Source organism: Podarcis melisellensis (genome assembly GCF_964234715.1).
Source record: "Podarcis melisellensis genome assembly, chromosome: 3".
NCBI classification, from domain to species: Eukaryota; Metazoa; Chordata; class Lepidosauria; order Squamata; family Lacertidae; genus Podarcis; species Podarcis melisellensis.
The window spans coordinates 10,452,287-10,470,175 of NC_138530.1; the positions used below are offsets into that span (position 1 = coordinate 10,452,287).

A 17,889-nucleotide genomic window follows, 5' to 3' on the forward strand; every position below is an offset into this window, starting at 1 on the left:
CTCTCCAATTCTCCAATCTGGAAAACACTTAACCACAGTGCTTCCGTCTTAGCAGGATTCAGCTTCAGTCTGTTGACCCTCATCCATTTCACCACTGCATCCAGGCCCTAATTCAGCTCATTGTTTCCAATTCTGAACCAATAGCAATGGGACGTAATGCGTGTTCCCAGATATAAAATACTGCACTCTGACTGCTTGGAAAATAAAACATCTCTACAACAAGAGCATGTTTTGAGAGAAGATGGGTGATATAGTACAGATAATTAATAGATCAACAAACGTAACTTAATTGTGTGGAAAGGCATTGAGAACGTCATTATATTGTGTTGAAACCATTCTACAAATGGAAGGGCTTCTGTACTGTACATGGAAATAACTCCAATCTAGCAGACTCCCTGAAGGAAGGGGATGCTGCAATTTTTAGTGATCCTTGTTCCTCTGCATCACTTTCCACACTTGTTCTGGAAGATGCGCAACCTTCTGTTGCAGCTTTTAATATTGTATGCTTATTCTGGTTCTTACTATGTTTCCCTCATGACTTGGTGTTGGTCAAGTTGCTCCTGCTGCCTTGTACTGACCTCTTATCCAGCAGTAGCCACATATTTTTTTTTTATTTGGCCATATTTTTTCTATTATTTCATTGCCTAAGGCTTTGAGCTGTAAACTAGTAAAAAAAAAATAGTAAAAAAATAGGTCAAAGTCTACTTTTAAAAAATTCTTAGATATGCCTTAGCATTCCAGCTGTGCTAAGTTGATATATTTGTAGATATTCAACCTAATGAGATGCTACTTTTCCAGGGCAGAGACTTTCACATAAGGATATTGTTACCATCGGATCTTCAGTTGAAAAATGCCAGGTAAGGTGCATGATTTTTTAAAATATATTTTTGCTATATTGCAAGATAACCTTTTCATTTTTAATAATATGTCTTCTGTGAGAAGTAGTGATGGCTCTTACAGTTTGAAGAGATTTCCAGAGTATCAGCAATTTTAGTTGTTAAATGATTGTTGCTAATTAACTTTGACACCAGTAAGATTTAGTGGAACCAGTCAAGGAAGAGCATGGAAAAATGTAGGAAAATGAGCAAGTAGTTTCTGATTCTGCAGACCAGGGAACAACCACAGAAGAATGTAAAGTTGAATTTGGTCTGAAAGTAATCATATTGGGGTTATACTTAGACAATCAGCGACTGTTGCAAAGCTGAAATGTCTTAAGTGAACTAGCCAAGGAAGTGGCATTGTGGATATTCAGTAAAGTACTGAAGCTTCAGTTGGCACCATCCCCAACCATTGGGGGACAGAGATGCAGTGGTGCACACACCTCCAGTAACATATGGCTCATAACATATTCAGATGGCAACTATACTAACTTGCATGTCATGCAGATCCCAAATTAGGTGGGCTTGTGGTGACACATGCAAATGAGTGGGATTTTGTATATAGAAATTGTTTCACACCAACTGATCATCATAATCTGGGAGCTGCAGCATGCTTAAATTTAAAGTGGCTGTCATATATTTTGAACTGGTATCCATTAGATCAGAGATGTTACAGCTAGAGACAGGTGGGGGAGTGTGACGATTACAATTTTTCTCTTGAGGACACTCAGGTTTTGCATCATGCTTTGATTGAAAATCATATTCCGTGCATTTCAGGCAGAAACTTGTGCCCAGCACAGCTTGACTGATAATTCTGTGTGTGGTTCCCCACCCCCTTTACCTTGAGTATGAGATTTATCTCACTTTCTTGAATTATGTGGAGCTATGTTTATCATGGTACAACTTGTTCAATTCTCTTCAGTAGAATAATTTGGATTACGTGGCTTTATCCTGTAAAAAGGTTTACAAATAAGTAATTCTGCTTGGGGCAGGGATCGAACATGTGTGCAAGTATTGTTTCCATAGCTTTCATGCGTGCAAATGTGCAGGGGCATACACCCTTCACCGTCTGCACTACTGTACACTCCTGTATCAGAAAAGACTTCTTACAAAAAAGTTAGTGATTCCGAAGATCCTTCCAGTGTGTGTGTGTGTATGTGTGTGTACGTACCTCTGGCATTTACATGGCTGAATGTAGCCTACTGCACAAAGGGTAAGAATCTGTTACTCTCCACACTTTAGTTTCTGGATCCACCCATTACTGATATGCCATCCCGGAAGGTTGTCCATGAGAGAATGTGACCCTTGGGTTGAAAAAGGTTCCTCCCCTGCCCTCTGTCAACTGTTGATTATGCTAATATCATTTCAGTCTGTCTGAGTTCATCCAGGGCTGTAGAAAATTTCAGAAAGCTAATTTGGCTTGCAGAAAGGTGTTAAGGTCTGTGCTTCTTTTATGAAGTTATTGATATAACACAAGAACTGCCCTCAGTTTCTTGTTTCAGCACCTAAAGCATGCATTGCCTGCTCTGAAACGTGTATTGTTCTTTGAGATGCAAAGGTTGAATGGAATTTGTGCTTCAATTCAATGAATATAATGGGAATAAAAGCCGATAGGAATGGTTGGTTACCCAGGTTATGAGGAAGGTTATGAACCCTTTAAGTGAAGCTGAATGGTCAGTAAACAGTGGCTCTGTTTCTCTTTTTTAATTATGCCTTCCTAGATGTTTACAATAAATGAAGTACTCATGCATGTTTATCTTAAAATGCTGGCTTGAGATACAGTACTGAATTCTGTGCAATCAGGCAACTCAAAGCTATTATATCAGTTAAATCTTTTGTCCGTGAACCACTTTAGCATGCATACTTATATCTAAATCTGTTTACACCCATTGAGTATTATAGGCCTAATCTGGTTTAAGTACATATATACCTGTTTAAAAGTTTTATGGTTCATAGTGAATGATATAACTGAATATCACCAGCACAGTATAGAAGTTTGTAACCAAAATAAAGCTGCCATGAGAAGAACTATCAGTTGAGCACATCCAACAGCTGAACCTTTGATAACATCAACAGAGTGAAAAGGATGAAGGGAGAGAACCATGAATCATGGTGTTTCCACCAGCAAGTGGGCATTTCCATGACTATTATACCAGTTCCTGGTTTCTGTGATTATTTCTATTTTATTTTATTAAGCTTGTTGCACTGTGATATTTTAATGTTCAATTTTTGTGTGAACCACCTTGGTATTTATATTTGAGATGAAAAACAGTATAATAGTACTGTACAAGGTGCACACAAACATCCAGAGCAGAGCTTTTCAAACTTTTCATGTCGGTGACACACTTTTTACTGCATCAATTCCCAATACAGTAATTCAGTTTTACTAGCAAACCGGAGGTTAAACTAACCCCTTTCCAGCCCCGGGGGGAGGAGTGTTCACACAATACAGCTACATGCTGCAGCTACCAAACTAACATGTCACAACACACAGTTTGGAAAGCTCTGCTCCAGCGAGTAGTAAAGAGAAGCAAGGCCACTATCAGCTCTACTGTTAAACCAACTCATTCCTCCATCAGCTGTCATGTGGCAGCAGCCATTCCATCAAACTAGCAAAGAGATTGGCGGAAAGCAGGGCTATTCTATTGGCTCAGCAGTTACATTTGACTTGTCTTCTCTATAGGGAAATGGTTATCTCTGACCCACTTTTTATACATACAAGATTAAATATTTGTGCTTCTTTAATTTTTATATTTCAATTTTTATATTTATATATGGAACTCTATTTTATTTTATTTATTAAATTTATATACCACCCTTCATCCAAGGATCACAGCACACTTGTTGAGGCCTTCAGAGGAAAGTTCCCTGACACCCTGAGGCGGAATTCATATGTATAATGTGTGGTTTTCTAATAAATAAATAAATCCTGTCCCATATGCAAAACTCTCCTCATCCTATACCACCATTGGTTTCATTTTCACAGGCCTCCCAGTCAGTTTCTCCTTGCTGGCAGAGTTTTGGAAGCTTCATTTGAACTTCTGCAAGAGTAACTGAGAATTCCTCAACATTCCGCTTTTCTACTGCCATTCCCTTAGTAGCTTGACAGGCAAGAGAGTGACATCATCCAACATGAGTGACAGAACCAACCACTCTGATTACTCAGTGGGGAGAGCATGAGACGCTTAACTTCGAGGTCATGAATTCAAGCCTCACCATTGGGCAAATGATTCCTGCATTCCTGGGGGTTGGAGGAGATAACCCTCATGGTCCCTTCCAACTCTACAATTCTATGAAAACACACGCTCTTTGAACTATTTTTCATGGCAGTTGTTACAAGAACTTCGTAACCGGAAACTTTTCTTCCTCTCTAATTCCTTTTCCTTTTGTGTTGTATTTTTTGGATTGTACAGTGGCATAGCATGGGTTGCCAATGCCCAGGACCATGTGGAGGGGGGTAGGAGGGAGGGAAATGGATGGAGTACTCATGCTCATTCAACTGCCTAACCGCTTCCACATCACCTAGGAGATCACAGCTGCAGAAATAAGAAAGTGTTTTGTTGTCTGGAGCGGTCACTTCATGGTTCACATGGAGAAGCCATTTTCAACCGAGCCCAATGATGGAAGTGCATAGCTGTATTGAGGCAGCACTGGGTGTTGAAATTTTGCTCCGCTAACAATTTTGTGCCCTGGGCAACTGCCCCTGTGACCATCCCCCACACTATGCCACTGCGCCTGAGGTCAAGGGCTATCTTATTACAGTGGTACCTTGGGTTACCAACACCTCGGATTACCAACACTTCAGGTTACAAACTCTGCTAACCCGGAAGTAGTACCTTAGGTTAAAAACTTTGCCCCAGGATGAGAACAGAAATTACGCGGCGTGGCAGCAGCGGGGGGGCCCCATTAGCTAAAGTGGTACCTTAGGTTAAGAATGATTCTGGTTAAGAACGGACCTCTGAAACGAATTAAGTTCGTAACCCGAGGTACCACTGTATTGATCTCCCCAAGCCCCTCGGAGCTTTCTGCTTGCTTGCTTGCTTAAGATCAGGGTTAAAGCTCTCATAAATAAATTACAAAAAAAGGCAAATAGTTTCAGCGGAGACAAGAAGAAAGCATTTTTGCCCCAGTATTTTTTAAAAACTACGGATTGTGGTTGGCGTATATAATGTGACAAGCAGCCATTTTAAACTTGAATTATAGTCCTTACCAATGAAGCTATTTAATTAGAATAACATGATGATTGATGCACGTTTTCCTGTCCTGAACAGATGTAGTCTTATTGAGGCATGTTATCAGTTCCTTATAGCTACTATAGAAACATCTATGCTTTGTAGTGGTGGGTGGGATCGGGGGAGGAGGTGTGGCATCCAGTAGTGGAAAACACAATTGCACCTTTGAACATGCTTCATGAAGATTGATGTGACATCAGTGCTGATCACATAGGAGCTTTAAGTAAGTATGCTTTCATACTTACTTAATTAGATATTTTAATTTATTTGTTTGTGTTATTTATTCCATTTCAATGCTGCCTTCATCTGAAAATCACAGGACAGTTCACAATATAAAAGCACAAAAATGCATACTATAATATATGTTTTTTGCTAAAATAAAATATAGTCCAAAATTGGGGATCGTCTTATGCACAGATGGTGAATGCACAGGGGTTGAAAAAAAAACACTACGAAAGCTTCTGCCATGGGAGCTATGCGCAGTTCCCTGTAAGCATTGCACCCTCCTTTCCCCCTTCCCCAGCCACATGCAGTGCTCTTTCTCATGCGTGCACACACGGGCGCAGGTCTTTGAGCTACTCCACAAAAAGAGCAAGGTATGGGGTGGCAACTGGAGCCCTGTGGCTGTGCCAAAAACTCTCTGAGGGAAGTGCATCCTGGGCCTGCGCCACCCCTTTGCTTGGCATGTAGCATTGTTGCCCTGGAGAAAGCCAAGAAAAGCTCAACAGGGTGACCCCCCCCCCCGGAAGCTGAGCAACTTCTAAATTTCGGGTTCAAAATTTATACATGGAAAAATACAGGTATTTCCCTCTGAAGATGAATATTGATTTTCATGAACTGAATGTTTTTTCTTTTCTTTTTTATTGTTCAGGATTTAGAATGACCAACAGCACTTTCAGTTTTATGGAGACTGGTTTTCTTCATGTTTTGTTATAATTATGCTAAGTTTTGCAACCTTGTGATCAGAAAGTCAGAATTAGAAATTACCTCCACCAAGTACAGTGGTACCTTGGGTTAAGATCTTAATTCGTTCTGGAGGTCTGTTCTTAACCTGAAACTGTTCTTAACCTGAAGCACCACTTTAGCTAATGGGGCTTCCTGCTGCCGCTGCGATGCCACTGCACGATTTCTGTTCTCATCCTGAAGCAAAGTTCTTAACCCAAGGTACTATTTCTGGGTTAGCCGAGTCTGTAACCTGAAGTGTATGCAACCTGAAGCTTATGTAACCCGAGGTACCACTGTATGGTAGATTTAGGTTAGAGAATCAGGCTTTCTGAAATTATGTTACAATCAGAAATGTGTTTTCCAGTGTACTGCTACAGTGGTACCTTGGGTTAAGAACGTAATTTGTTCTGGAGGTCCGTTCTTAACCTGAAACTGTTCTTAACCTGAAGTACCACTTTAGCTAATGGGGCCTCCCGCCGCCGCCACACAATTTCTGATCTCATCCTGAAGCAAAGTTCTTAACCTGAGGTACTATTTCTGGGTTAGTGGAGTCTGTAACCTGAAGCGTCTGTAACCTGAAACACCACTGTACTTTGATTCTAACACTATCCACTCTTTTGAAGCTTAATAGAGGAAAGTGAAGCTTAATAATAAAAAAAGTATTAGCTAATTGAAAGTTTAAAAATCTGTTACAGTTTGTTATATTTCATACTTCAGTTACCATGCACCTTTATAAAGTGCATTGAAAATAGCATTTCCTATGGGATAATACACCACTCTGTTCCAGAGAATATTAGGCATTTTTATAGAGCACATTTGGCAAACGTATACATTTGAAATTCATGTATTATGGTAGATGACATAGCATACAAGAAACTAAAATTTCTTAAAATAAAGGATATGTTTTTGTGTGTGTTATGTTTTCCTTTCTGTTACATAAAACTCCCATAAAGTACTCGTTTTAACGTTAGTCTTCCAGTTTACTTCATATGGATTCTTTTATATTTTGTAGGATACAGTGTAGCTGGTATTTGAAAAAGTTGTTGGATGGATACCAGCAAATTCTAAAACAGGTATGTTTGTGAAACGTTTTGCTGAACTTACCAAATTCCAGTAGCTAGTGATGTTATAAATACTTGAGAAGGCCTGTAGCCTACAACCCACTTGCTTGTAAGTACCGTATTTTTCGCCCCATTAGATGCACCACCCCATACGATGCACCTAGTTTTTATGGGGGGGAAATAAAGAGAAAAAAAATGATTTCCCCCCAGGCGCGGGGGAAGCCCGAGCTTCCCCAGCCCCCAGAACACTCTGCTATCTGCAAGCCTAGGGAGCCGCGCCGTCTCCCCGGGCTTGCGGAGAGCTGCGTGAAGCCCGGGCGCTCTCTTCAGTGCACCCCAGGCTTCGGAATGCAGGCAGCTCTGCACAACCCTTCGGAGCCCGGCGCGGCTTCGTGCCTTGTTCAGTAGGGTCGCGCAGAGCTGAGCGACGCCCGGGAGCACAGGCAGCTCTGCGCAACCCTTCAGAGCCCGGCGCGGCTTCGAGCCGGTCTCCCAAGGGTTGCGCAGAGTTTCCTGAAGCCTGGAGAGGGAGAGGGGTCGGTGGACACCGACCCCTCTTGCTCTCCAGGCTTCAGTGAAAGCCTGCATTCGCCCCATAGGACGCACACACATTTCCCCTTCGTTTTTTTTTGGGGGGGGGAGTGCGTCCTATAGGGTGAAAAATACGGTATATATTTAAAGCAACTCTGTTGTCTTCTGTAGAAATGCTTCAAAGTAAATTAATTTTCAGATCACATCAAAAGTGAGTCTGCTTATGACCCTGACCCTGAGTAGGGGAAGCTGAATCCTACAATGAAGTCTTATGGAGTGCTCTTCCTATTAGATAGGGAGAAGAATTTGCTCCAAGCTTGTTTGACTGATAGTCTTTCTTTGAGAGCTCTGGCATTCTAATGGGAGGACAATGTGGGAACAAAGTCATGGCCATGTAGTCATCTGCTTTACTAAAGGTTTTCTACAATAGGAGGAAGGGCTATAGCTCAGTGGTAGAGCCTTTGCTTTGCACACAGAAGGTCCTAGGCATCTCCTGATAGGGCTGGAAGAAGACTTCTCTGAAATCTTGGAGAGCCACAGCCAGACAATACTGAGCTAGGTGGACCAATGGTCTGACTTGGTACAAGGCATGTTTCTGTGTTGAGTGAGAGACTTTCTTGGAAACCCTTCAGAAGAGATTTGGGGGTTTGTGTGTAGAGATGATATTTTTTTTGAAATGTTGAAGCCATGGGGTCATTTTTTTATTTCTCACTTGCTGCAAAATGGAGTCCTGTCTAGCTTTAATGGTATCACTCATATGCTATATGATAAAAAACAGGCCAATGCAATAATATTAGCACAAAGCATTACATGAAATAATTAACAAAAAGAAATGTGTTTTTCAGCGGTTGCAGCACTCTTCGGATCTAGTCAGTTTCATGGTGGAATTGAAGACTGTTTTGGTGAGGAACTATATTACAGAGAATTAGTGATCCTAATTTGTCTCCTTACTGTTTACTATTACTTACTTGTATAATAAGCAAGATACCCTATTTGCTAATCTTCCATAACAATTGCAGTTTTTCATATGATTCTTCTGGAATTGTGTTGTATCTGCAATGTAATGGCCAATACTATTGCTTATGTAACCTCTTTTTACAAGTTACTAGTTAGAAACTAGGCTATGGTTTTCCAAATGCAACTGTCTTAAATTACTCCTTTTCAAATGTAGCCTTTTATTATCCTTGTATTATACTATGTCATGTTACAAAAGCCTCCAAGTAAACACATGAGAGGGAGCAGTGGGGATGAGTGTGCTGATTTTATCCCCTTTGTTATTTTTGTTTTTCCACTTTTAAAAATTGATTTGTCAGAAAGATATGTACAAACTGACACATAACCATGTAAACAATAGCAGAACCATACATGGAGCATATTCAGTATAAAAATCTAATTACAGAGATGCAGTTATATATACAGTAGCACAAATTTTAAGAAGAGTCTTTAGACCCCAACCACAATGATGAGTGACTCATGGGAGGAATGCTTGTATGGCCCTATTTATATAATTTTTTTTAAAAGTGAGAACCAGTCCACATCAAAATTGACTGATTTGACTTTGCCCTGGACTATTTGTCTATGTCTAACTGAACACTCAGTTAAAACAATGTTCCATACATTTGCAAACCTCTTCGCTGTTTTCATTACCTTCAAATTTGTGGAAGATGGGACTTCCGGGTTGGCGCCATCGCCGAATGGCGGGCTCCCTCCGTGCTCCGGAGGGAGCCGGCTCGGCAGGGGTTGGGTCCTACCGCGCCGGCGACGCGGGGACCCTCAAAAACCATGGGCACGGGGCCCATGGACATGGTGACTCGGCTGGCACCTTTGCGCCCCTCCCCGGCCCGCGAAAGAGCCTTTTTAAAGGCTAAAGAACGGGCGCCAGGAGGAGGGGTGGTGCTTTGAGTCCTCCGCTTCCCCTGCCGAGCGAAGCCGCATGCCATTCGGTGGAGAGCGCTAGCTTCTTCTATTAAGAATTCGGACCTAAAAGAAGAACCCGTGAGTAATTGGACTATGGACTAAAAAGAGGGATAAATTTTTAAAATTTGGAGCGAACGGGGGAGGTGGAAAAAGGAAGTCAGCCCCCCCTTAATTGTAGAAGAGCCAAAACAAAGGACTTGACAACTAAGATCGAGAGTAACCTTGCCTTGATGAATTTGCAACTTCGTGAGGGGAAAATATAAGAGTGAGCTGGAGGAGAGAGGTGGAATTTGTATTAAAAAGTAACACACCCCCCCCCCCGGAATCCCTGGAGCGATTCGTGAAAATGTCTGGAGAAGAGCAACGGAGGTTTTGACAGCTGTCAAAGAGCTGTCAAAACGGAAGAATAAATTGGAGACTTTGTTACGAGGACTTTGCCGGTTACATTTGTGATAAATTGGACATAAATTGTTTCAAATAAGAATCAACAAGCTATTTGGACTGGTGGATGTGATCTGGAAGGGAGCTCAGCTGCTGTGGTCCATCTAGAGGAGCCGAGGGTTATTGCATGTGTTTTCGACAGGAAACTCGAATAGTTGAACAGAGTTTTTAATCTCCTGGGAAACTGCAGAAATGGAACATTATTTTGTCTACGGAGGTCTACACACCACAAGAAACAATGGATTTATCTGTTGGAAAAATGAAAGGGACATGACGCAACGTTTGGTTCCTGAATAACAAGCCTCTGCAGAGAAACTAGAAGTTTTTGGAAAAAGAACATTTCTGCGGGAGAACAGGGAAATAAACAAAGAAACAAGAACGAACTGGAAGTGGGAACATTTGGGATATCCAGATTTGACAAGCTCATGGAAATAAAATTGGAGTTTTTACTCCTGGATACAAAAATCTGGATAGAAGAAATGGGCCCCTTTTGGAGACAGGCTCCTTCTATGATCGGACACTCGAAATTAAAAATGACTGGCAAAGAATAAGAGGGATGGGAGTGAAATGTGGGAACCCCAGAAAGATATTAGAAATGGAGGGATATGGGGAACGCAACAGGGAAGGGGGGGAGGGAAATTTGGAACCCAAAAGCTGTAAAATTATCTTTTTTCTGTCTTTATTTTATATTTATCTGCATTATATCTGAAAAGGGGGACCTCGTGGAAGGGAGTAGATCGATCTTAGGGGATGGGAATTTGGAAAAAAAAATTGGGTTATTGATGATGAGTGTAATTTGGGGATAAGAATTTGTTGAATTTAATTGTTTATTTGGAAGATTTGGAATGCAAGAGGGGGTGGGGAGGGGAAGTCCTGGTTATTGGAAAAAGTTTATAAATTGGATTTAATTTGTTTTAATTTGGAAAACCTTAATAAATATTATTAAAAAAAAAAAACAAATTTGTGGAAGATGGCTGTTTGAAGAAGAGAGCCTTTTTGATTTGATACATTTTGATACATTTGGCTGTTTGAAGAAGAGAGCCTTTTTGATTTGATCCATTTTGATACATTTTAGAACCTTCTAAACACAGAATGGAAAAACAATGACAGAGGAGGCATAGCTAGTGTGGTCATCCCCATTGTGTCCCTCATGTGTTTATTTCTTGGATTGGTAACCCCTGCATAGGGCTTGTTTGAATAGGCAGAATCTACCTTATTTGAATATCTTTCAGACTAGAAGGGAGGAAAACGGTTACCTCTTAACTTCATTGCTGGCCATAAAGGAGGAATATGAGGCAATGTGCATCCATTAATTTACCTGCCTATTTAAGTTCTTGGGTATGTCATGTGCAGCACAGTATTACTAGTGTAAGAATATCTCTTTATTGCCTATATATCCATCATAAAGGTGATTCCAGAGCTAAAAAATGAGAGGCATGCTTTATTTTGTTCTGATTTTACCATGGCCATGGTTTCTGATTTATAACTTGCCAAGCAGAAATGCAATAGGAACCAACCATTGCAAGGTGAAATCCAGTTGCAACTTCAAAAGAACCACAGTTTCATTCCTGTGAAAATGTTAAATTTCAGAACCTGGGGATTTGGATATTTTGGAGAAACCTGAGCTATTTTCAGCTGGATCTAAAGAGGCTCTTTATGACACTGTTGTTGTTTTCTAAGTACAGTTGAAAGTACATACACACTTTGTTTGAACTTGCTTTTCTTTAAATATTTTTCCTGTTTGCTGAGGGCTTTTTTAGACTATAATTTTTACCACATTGAATGTGCAGCAGTTATACACTTGTTGCAGAAGATCCAGATTCTTCTTGAGTAGCATATAATATTTTTCCAGCACTCAGGCAACAATATTTTGTTGCAGGTTAAATGATACGCTTTTGTGCATTTCTTCTGCAAATGCTGTGCGAAATGATACTGCTACATGAGGGCACCTCTTGGATAGTGCTTCTGACTGTCTACTGATGAGCAGCATAATTCCCTTCATATCTGCACTATTTTATGACTTCTTATAATTTCTTTTAGAGGTTGATTGCTCTCTCATTGTGCCACTCAAGTGCGTACGTGCCCATGTAACCCTTTTAAAAAGAAAACTGCAGACACCAGCAAGGATTTCATGCTTTCTTTCCCTCTCCCGGCAAAAATTCTACCATTTCATGATTTTTCTTCTTCTCTTTTTTACCCTAAGAGAGTGTCCTCCCCTTCCTGAGCTCTGGAGCACACAGATCTTTTTTATTTTTCTGTTTCAAAAAGACAAAAACCACAGCTAACCCATGCAGCAAGGCTATCATTTGCAATCCATTTGGTGTGGACAGTTTGTTGTTCTGCTGCCAGTAGATTGTGGCAAGGTGAAAGGCTGAGATTTATCACCTGATAAGCTCTTAGAACTTGTAGTTGGAAATAAAGTTGGAGACTGTCAGGATGTTTCTATCATACTACTCTTCATTTTTTAGGATGCCTCATATTAAACTTTTTGATAGCTCTGAGCTTTGTTTTCTGAATCGTACTGGAGTATATTTCCAGAAGGAACTTGGTCAGTGGTTGTGAATTTTTTTAATAGGTAGTTCCACTAGACATAGGTTTTATGTATCCCTTTCTCTTCACGGTGTCCTTCTAGTCAGAGTGTTTGAGTGTTCCCATTTTTTAAAATCTCTGAGGCATGCTTCAAATTTGTATTCATATATGCATTGACAATGCCTGATTAAAAATGTGGAGAGATTTCTACCAGAGGGTTCAAAAGCAGTTTAATGGACCCAACCTTTATTAGTATGAGGACCCCCTTTTAACCTCAAAAAAATAAAAAATAAAATGAAAATGCAAACCCCATTATTCCAATTGTTGCAATTTTAGGCTTCATTAATTGAGAAAATACATAATGAAAAAAAACTATTATGAATTTAATATGGTATAAAACCAATGCAGATCTACGCAGAAGACAGTGCACACTGTGCTGTCAAATGAGCAATTATGATATGGTGCTATCTTGTACATGTCTACTCAGAAGCAAGACACAGTGAGTTCAATTGGATTTACTCCAAAGTGTACAGAACTGAAGCCTCAATGCCCAGACTTTCCTTTATTTACTGTTAAGGCACACATACCATTTTTCTTGTTAAAAGGAGAAAGGATATGCTATCTTGGTTCTTCCTTTTTCCTTTGCTTAAGGAATGAGACGGAGATTGTCATTCTCCAACTCCTCCCATACTTTTCTTTCCTTAGTTCCCATCTCTGTTCTCACCCCTTGAATGCTTTGAATCTGGCCATTTTTATGTACAGTGGTATCTTGGTTCTCGAACAGCTTAGTTGTCAAACAAATTGGCTCCTGAATGCTGCAAACCCGGAAGTAAATGTTCCGGTTTGCGAACGTTTTTCGGAAGCCAAATGTCCAACTCAGCTTCTGTGGCTTCCGATTGAGTGCAGAAAGCTCCTGCAGAAGCCACGCCTTGGTTTTCGAACGGTTTCGGGAGTCGAACAGACTCCCAGAATGGATTAAGTTTGAGAACCAAGGTACCACTGTATAGGGAATAATTTGTAAACTTCAGAAGACAAAATCTGTGTCCTGGTCCCAACCACATGTTTTGTGGAAACGGAAGGCACAAAGAATGAGCAAAAGAGAGCAAATTGGGTATTAACAAAATTTGGGTGAGAAGAAAGAAACGGGGTTCCTAGACTTTGGGTGCAAAGAGTACAAGAGTTATTGGGAGAAAAAGGGGAGGCTGATGGGGTAAAATAGTTTTATTCTGGAGAGGCTGTTCAAGCAGAGTCTGTTCCTCAGTGCTCCTGGAGCAAGCCCTGTGGGAGTTGTGGTGTCAGCTACTACTACGGGTCTGTCCTCCATGAGGTGCTTGGAATCCACTCCTGGCATACCTGAGCAACCAGGCTAAGCCATGAGCTGAGCACTGGAGAAGCAGGAAGGGACCAGTTCTGTGGTGCTGACAAGGCCCTGCCAGCAAGGCTTGAGGTGTAGAGGAATCAAACTCTAGCAAGTAAGTGTCCATAGCCTTCACACACTTACCTCAGTGTAAGTTCCATCGAATACACCGAAACATGGACCTCACCTGGAGTACTATGTCCAGTTCTGGGCACCACAGTTCAAGAAGGACACTGACAAACTGGAACGTGTCCAAAGGAGGGCAACCAAAATGGTCAAAGGCCTGGAAACGATGCCTTATGAGGAACGGCTAAGGGAGCTGGGTATGTTTAGCCTGGAGAAGAGGAGGTTAAGGGGTGATATGATAGCCATGTTCAAATATATAAAAGGAGGTCACATAGAGGAGGGAGAAAGGTTGTTTTCTGCTGCTCCAGAGAAGCGGACACGGAGCAATGGATCCAAACTACAAGAAAGAAGATTCCACCTAAACATTAGGAAGAACTTCCTGACAGTAAGAGCTGTTCGACAGCGGAATTTGCTGCCAAGGAGTGTGGTGGAGTCTCCTTCTTTGGAGGTCTTTAAGCAGAGCCTTGACAACCATATGTCAGGAGTGCTCTGATGGTGTTTCCTGCTTGGCAGGGGGTTGGGCTCGATGGCCATTGTGGTCTCTTCCAACTCTATGATTCTATGATTCTACTTCTGAGTAAATGTGTATAAGATTGCATCCATAAACCTTGCTGAAAACAAGGAAACTCATTTTAATTATGAGTGTCTTTTGAATAGACATATAGATTTGCATTGTTAGCCATGACTGGATTAGGATTCATCTGAATGTATACAATCAGTGTGTGTGTGTGTGTGTGTGTGTGTATTTCTAAGTTGTTTAACACTTGACAAACGTATAAGATGCTATATTTTTCAACAGGAAGTTGCTTTGAAAAACACACAAGAAGTTCATGCGTCTCCATCTCCACACTATTACTCTGGTGTCATCGGAGATATAGAAACTTTGGGATGGAATAAGTATGCCATGTTTAATAACTGTGATCTTGAATAAATTGTTTAGTAAATTTAACATGCTTGTTCCTGAAGAAATAGTATTTTCAGGTTTCACTAATGGGTTAAATACAACTTGTGTTTAAATAGTTTTTTGTTATTATAACTAACCTTTAATTAAGTTCTTAACATATATTTTTTTAAAGGTCTTAAGAAGAACCTACAGGTCAAATCTTGTTTACAATTGAAAGTCTCTTCCACAGAGTTTATGTAGTATGTAATTGGGATTCCCCTCAGGGCAGTTAGGGTAACTAGTCTTTGACTCCATTCTTTTTTTGCTGGTTTCCTTAAAAAGCAAAAAATAAAAAATAAAAAATGAGAAAGGACAAATTGAGAAAGTCAGAGCTTTACTCTTATTTTCCCTCTTCCCTGATTATTATAGGGTAGACAGAGGAAGGATATCTTCCAGAATAACAGATGCAAAACGCTATCCTAGTTACACAGGAGTACTCACTTCATTCTTGGAGGAGGTACATCATGCTGTGCCCTGATAGAAGCTACAAGGCTTTATCTTCCTGTCTGTATCAATTGGCTGGGGAAGGGTGGCAACCTCCAAAGCAGCTCTGTGGAACCACAAAGGTAGTGAGTGGGTAGCAAAATGCACATAGGAGAAAGCAAGGGGTAACCTCTGGATCTCCAAATCCATCTGTACAAGTAACATTTATTAATGCCCTCCCATGGACAGAAATCACTTGTCACAAACCTGGCTGACATAGAGAAAAACAACTCATGGTACAGAGCCCCCACAGAATCCCACCCTTCACACACCCCTCTTCATTTGCTATTGCAGAGATCTGCACCTTGAATCCTTATCTGGAACCATGGGGTAATAGTTATGTATTGCATGGAGAAGGACTCTGTGGGTTGTATTCAACTAAATTTTACTTGGAGTCAGAATTAATGGACCTATGTTAGTCAGTTTATGCACAATACAATTTCCTTTATTACAACCCTATGAATGGGGAAGGAGGAAGTGGTGGACACTGCTTCTGCTAGGGTTGCCATATGTATTGATTTTCCCGGATATACCTGGAATACTGCAGTTCGGAAGCAGTGTCTAGGCATAAATTGGCAAAAGGTCCAGGAAAATCCAGGTATATGGCAACCCATGTCGGCAGTGCCGTTTTTGCCAATTTTCCTTAAAAATAGCTCAAAGGTGTCTTTATTTTGCTGCTTTGCCAAAAAAAGCTTAACAACATAAAGCCATTGTAATAATTATGCAGTGGAAAGGGCCATAGCTTACTCGTAAGAGCATCTGCTTTGCATGCAGAAAATCTAAGGTTCAGTCCCTGGTATTTCAGACAGCCCTATTTCAAACCCAGAGATCTACTGCCAGCTGTATACAATACTGAGCTAGATGGACCAAGGTTGTGACTTGATATAAATATGGCAGCTTCCTATGTTCCTAACATTAACAGTAACTTGGAACTCAGCTGAAAGCAAAGCTTCTTGCACCCAGTTCTGTTTGTGTTTCTGTTTTGTCCTCTTTTACAGTGGAACTTCTTTATGCATAATCTGTAGTGTGACTCAAATCTTCTGCTACTTGTTATCCATTGGTATTTCACATAATGTGAAAGTGGTCTTGTTGCCACAATGCATGATAATGCTTTCACAAAGATTACTAATCATATATAAATTGCTGTGCTGAATTTCCTATAGTACCTGTATTTATAATTTGTTGACCAGAACAGGACAGTCCGAGCATGTAACATCGATCGTGGCCTGACTGCTAGCTGATGGATGAGCACTTATATTATGTTTTATTATGTGTTTTGTATTTTAAATATCAAATAACTTTATTTTAATATTTTTTAAGTCTGAGACATTTTGTAAAAAATGATTAATAAATATAACATATATTAAATAATAAGAATAACAATAATTAAAAAGTTCATTGAAGAAGGAAATCCAAGAACAAAAGTCTTCTACTTTAAGAAACTGCAAAAATGGATCAAATAGTTGACAGGAAGTTTAATGTGTAGATAAGTGGAGGCTGACAAGAACATGCTGTGTGTGCCAAAGGTTCCAGTGATGGAAAACTGAAACATAGTGCTCACTGACCACAGCGTGAGCCCTGACACACAATGTAAATAACTCAGAGATATATGACTGCATTAAGCAGCTGGCTGGTGTATTTCAGTGATAAATCTGCAACAGCAGAAATGGCTGTCATACAGATTATTTCTGATTAATATATTTGTAACAGACTAATAGGGATAAGGCATAAATGAAATTACACCTGAACTTGTTTCTGTTCTTCTTCTAGGGTTGTTTTTGTAGATCCTGGTTTTAGTACCATCAGGTTAAAAGCAGAAGATTCCTGTGGCCGGGAACATCTAATAACATTGAAATTAAATCCAAAGGTGAATGAATGTTTTTTATGGTTTTGGGAATGGGGAAGTATGTTTCTATGACTTGTGCCTCAGATATATTTTTAGTAGTTGATCTGTTGAGTAATATTAAAATTGATATATGTTTAAGCCAATTTAAGAATAGTCATTAAAGACAGGTAGCTTTGTGATGTACAGTGGTACCTCGGGTTAAGTACTTAATTCATTCCGGAGGTCTGTTCTTAACCTGAAACTGTTCTTAACCTGAAGCACCACTTTAGCTAATGGGGCCTCCTGCTGCCACCATGCCGCTGGAGCACGATTTCTGTTCTCATCCTGAAGCAAAGTTCTTAACCCGAGGTTAACTATTTCTGGGTTAGCGGAGTCTGTAACCAGAAGCGTATGTAACCTGAAGCATCTGTAACCCGAGGTAACACTGTAATTGCAACCTGTAGAAGTTTCTGATAGAAAGTAACTATCCAAAGTAAAAATTCTACATCAGTGATTTTGCCAGTAGAAACTATTTAATATCCTTTTGGCTTGGTGTGGGCTTTAAATGTATCCATTTCACTTAATCATTGGTCAGTTTTGAAGCTCTCTAAGGATAATGGG

At 40.3% G+C, this 17,889-nt stretch overlaps 1 protein-coding gene across 3 annotated transcripts in view; it reads left to right on the top strand.

Moving 5' to 3' along the window:
• Positions 1 to 17,889, top strand: part of FANCL (FA complementation group L) — a 46,342-nt gene that overhangs the window by 6,516 nt on the left and 21,937 nt on the right. Inside the window, exons 2-6 of one of the 3 annotated variants that reach the window (XM_081904286.1) lie at positions 799 to 857; positions 7,068 to 7,128; positions 8,493 to 8,549; positions 14,817 to 14,914; positions 17,214 to 17,310. In XM_081904286.1, the coding sequence (XP_081760412.1) occupies positions 799 to 857; positions 7,068 to 7,128; positions 8,493 to 8,549; positions 14,817 to 14,914; positions 17,214 to 17,310 (372 nt within the window). The remainder of the gene's footprint in view (positions 1 to 798; positions 858 to 7,067; positions 7,129 to 8,492; positions 8,550 to 14,816; positions 14,915 to 17,213; positions 17,311 to 17,889) is intronic. The other 2 variants (XM_081904287.1, XM_081904288.1) reach the window with 2 other exon arrangements.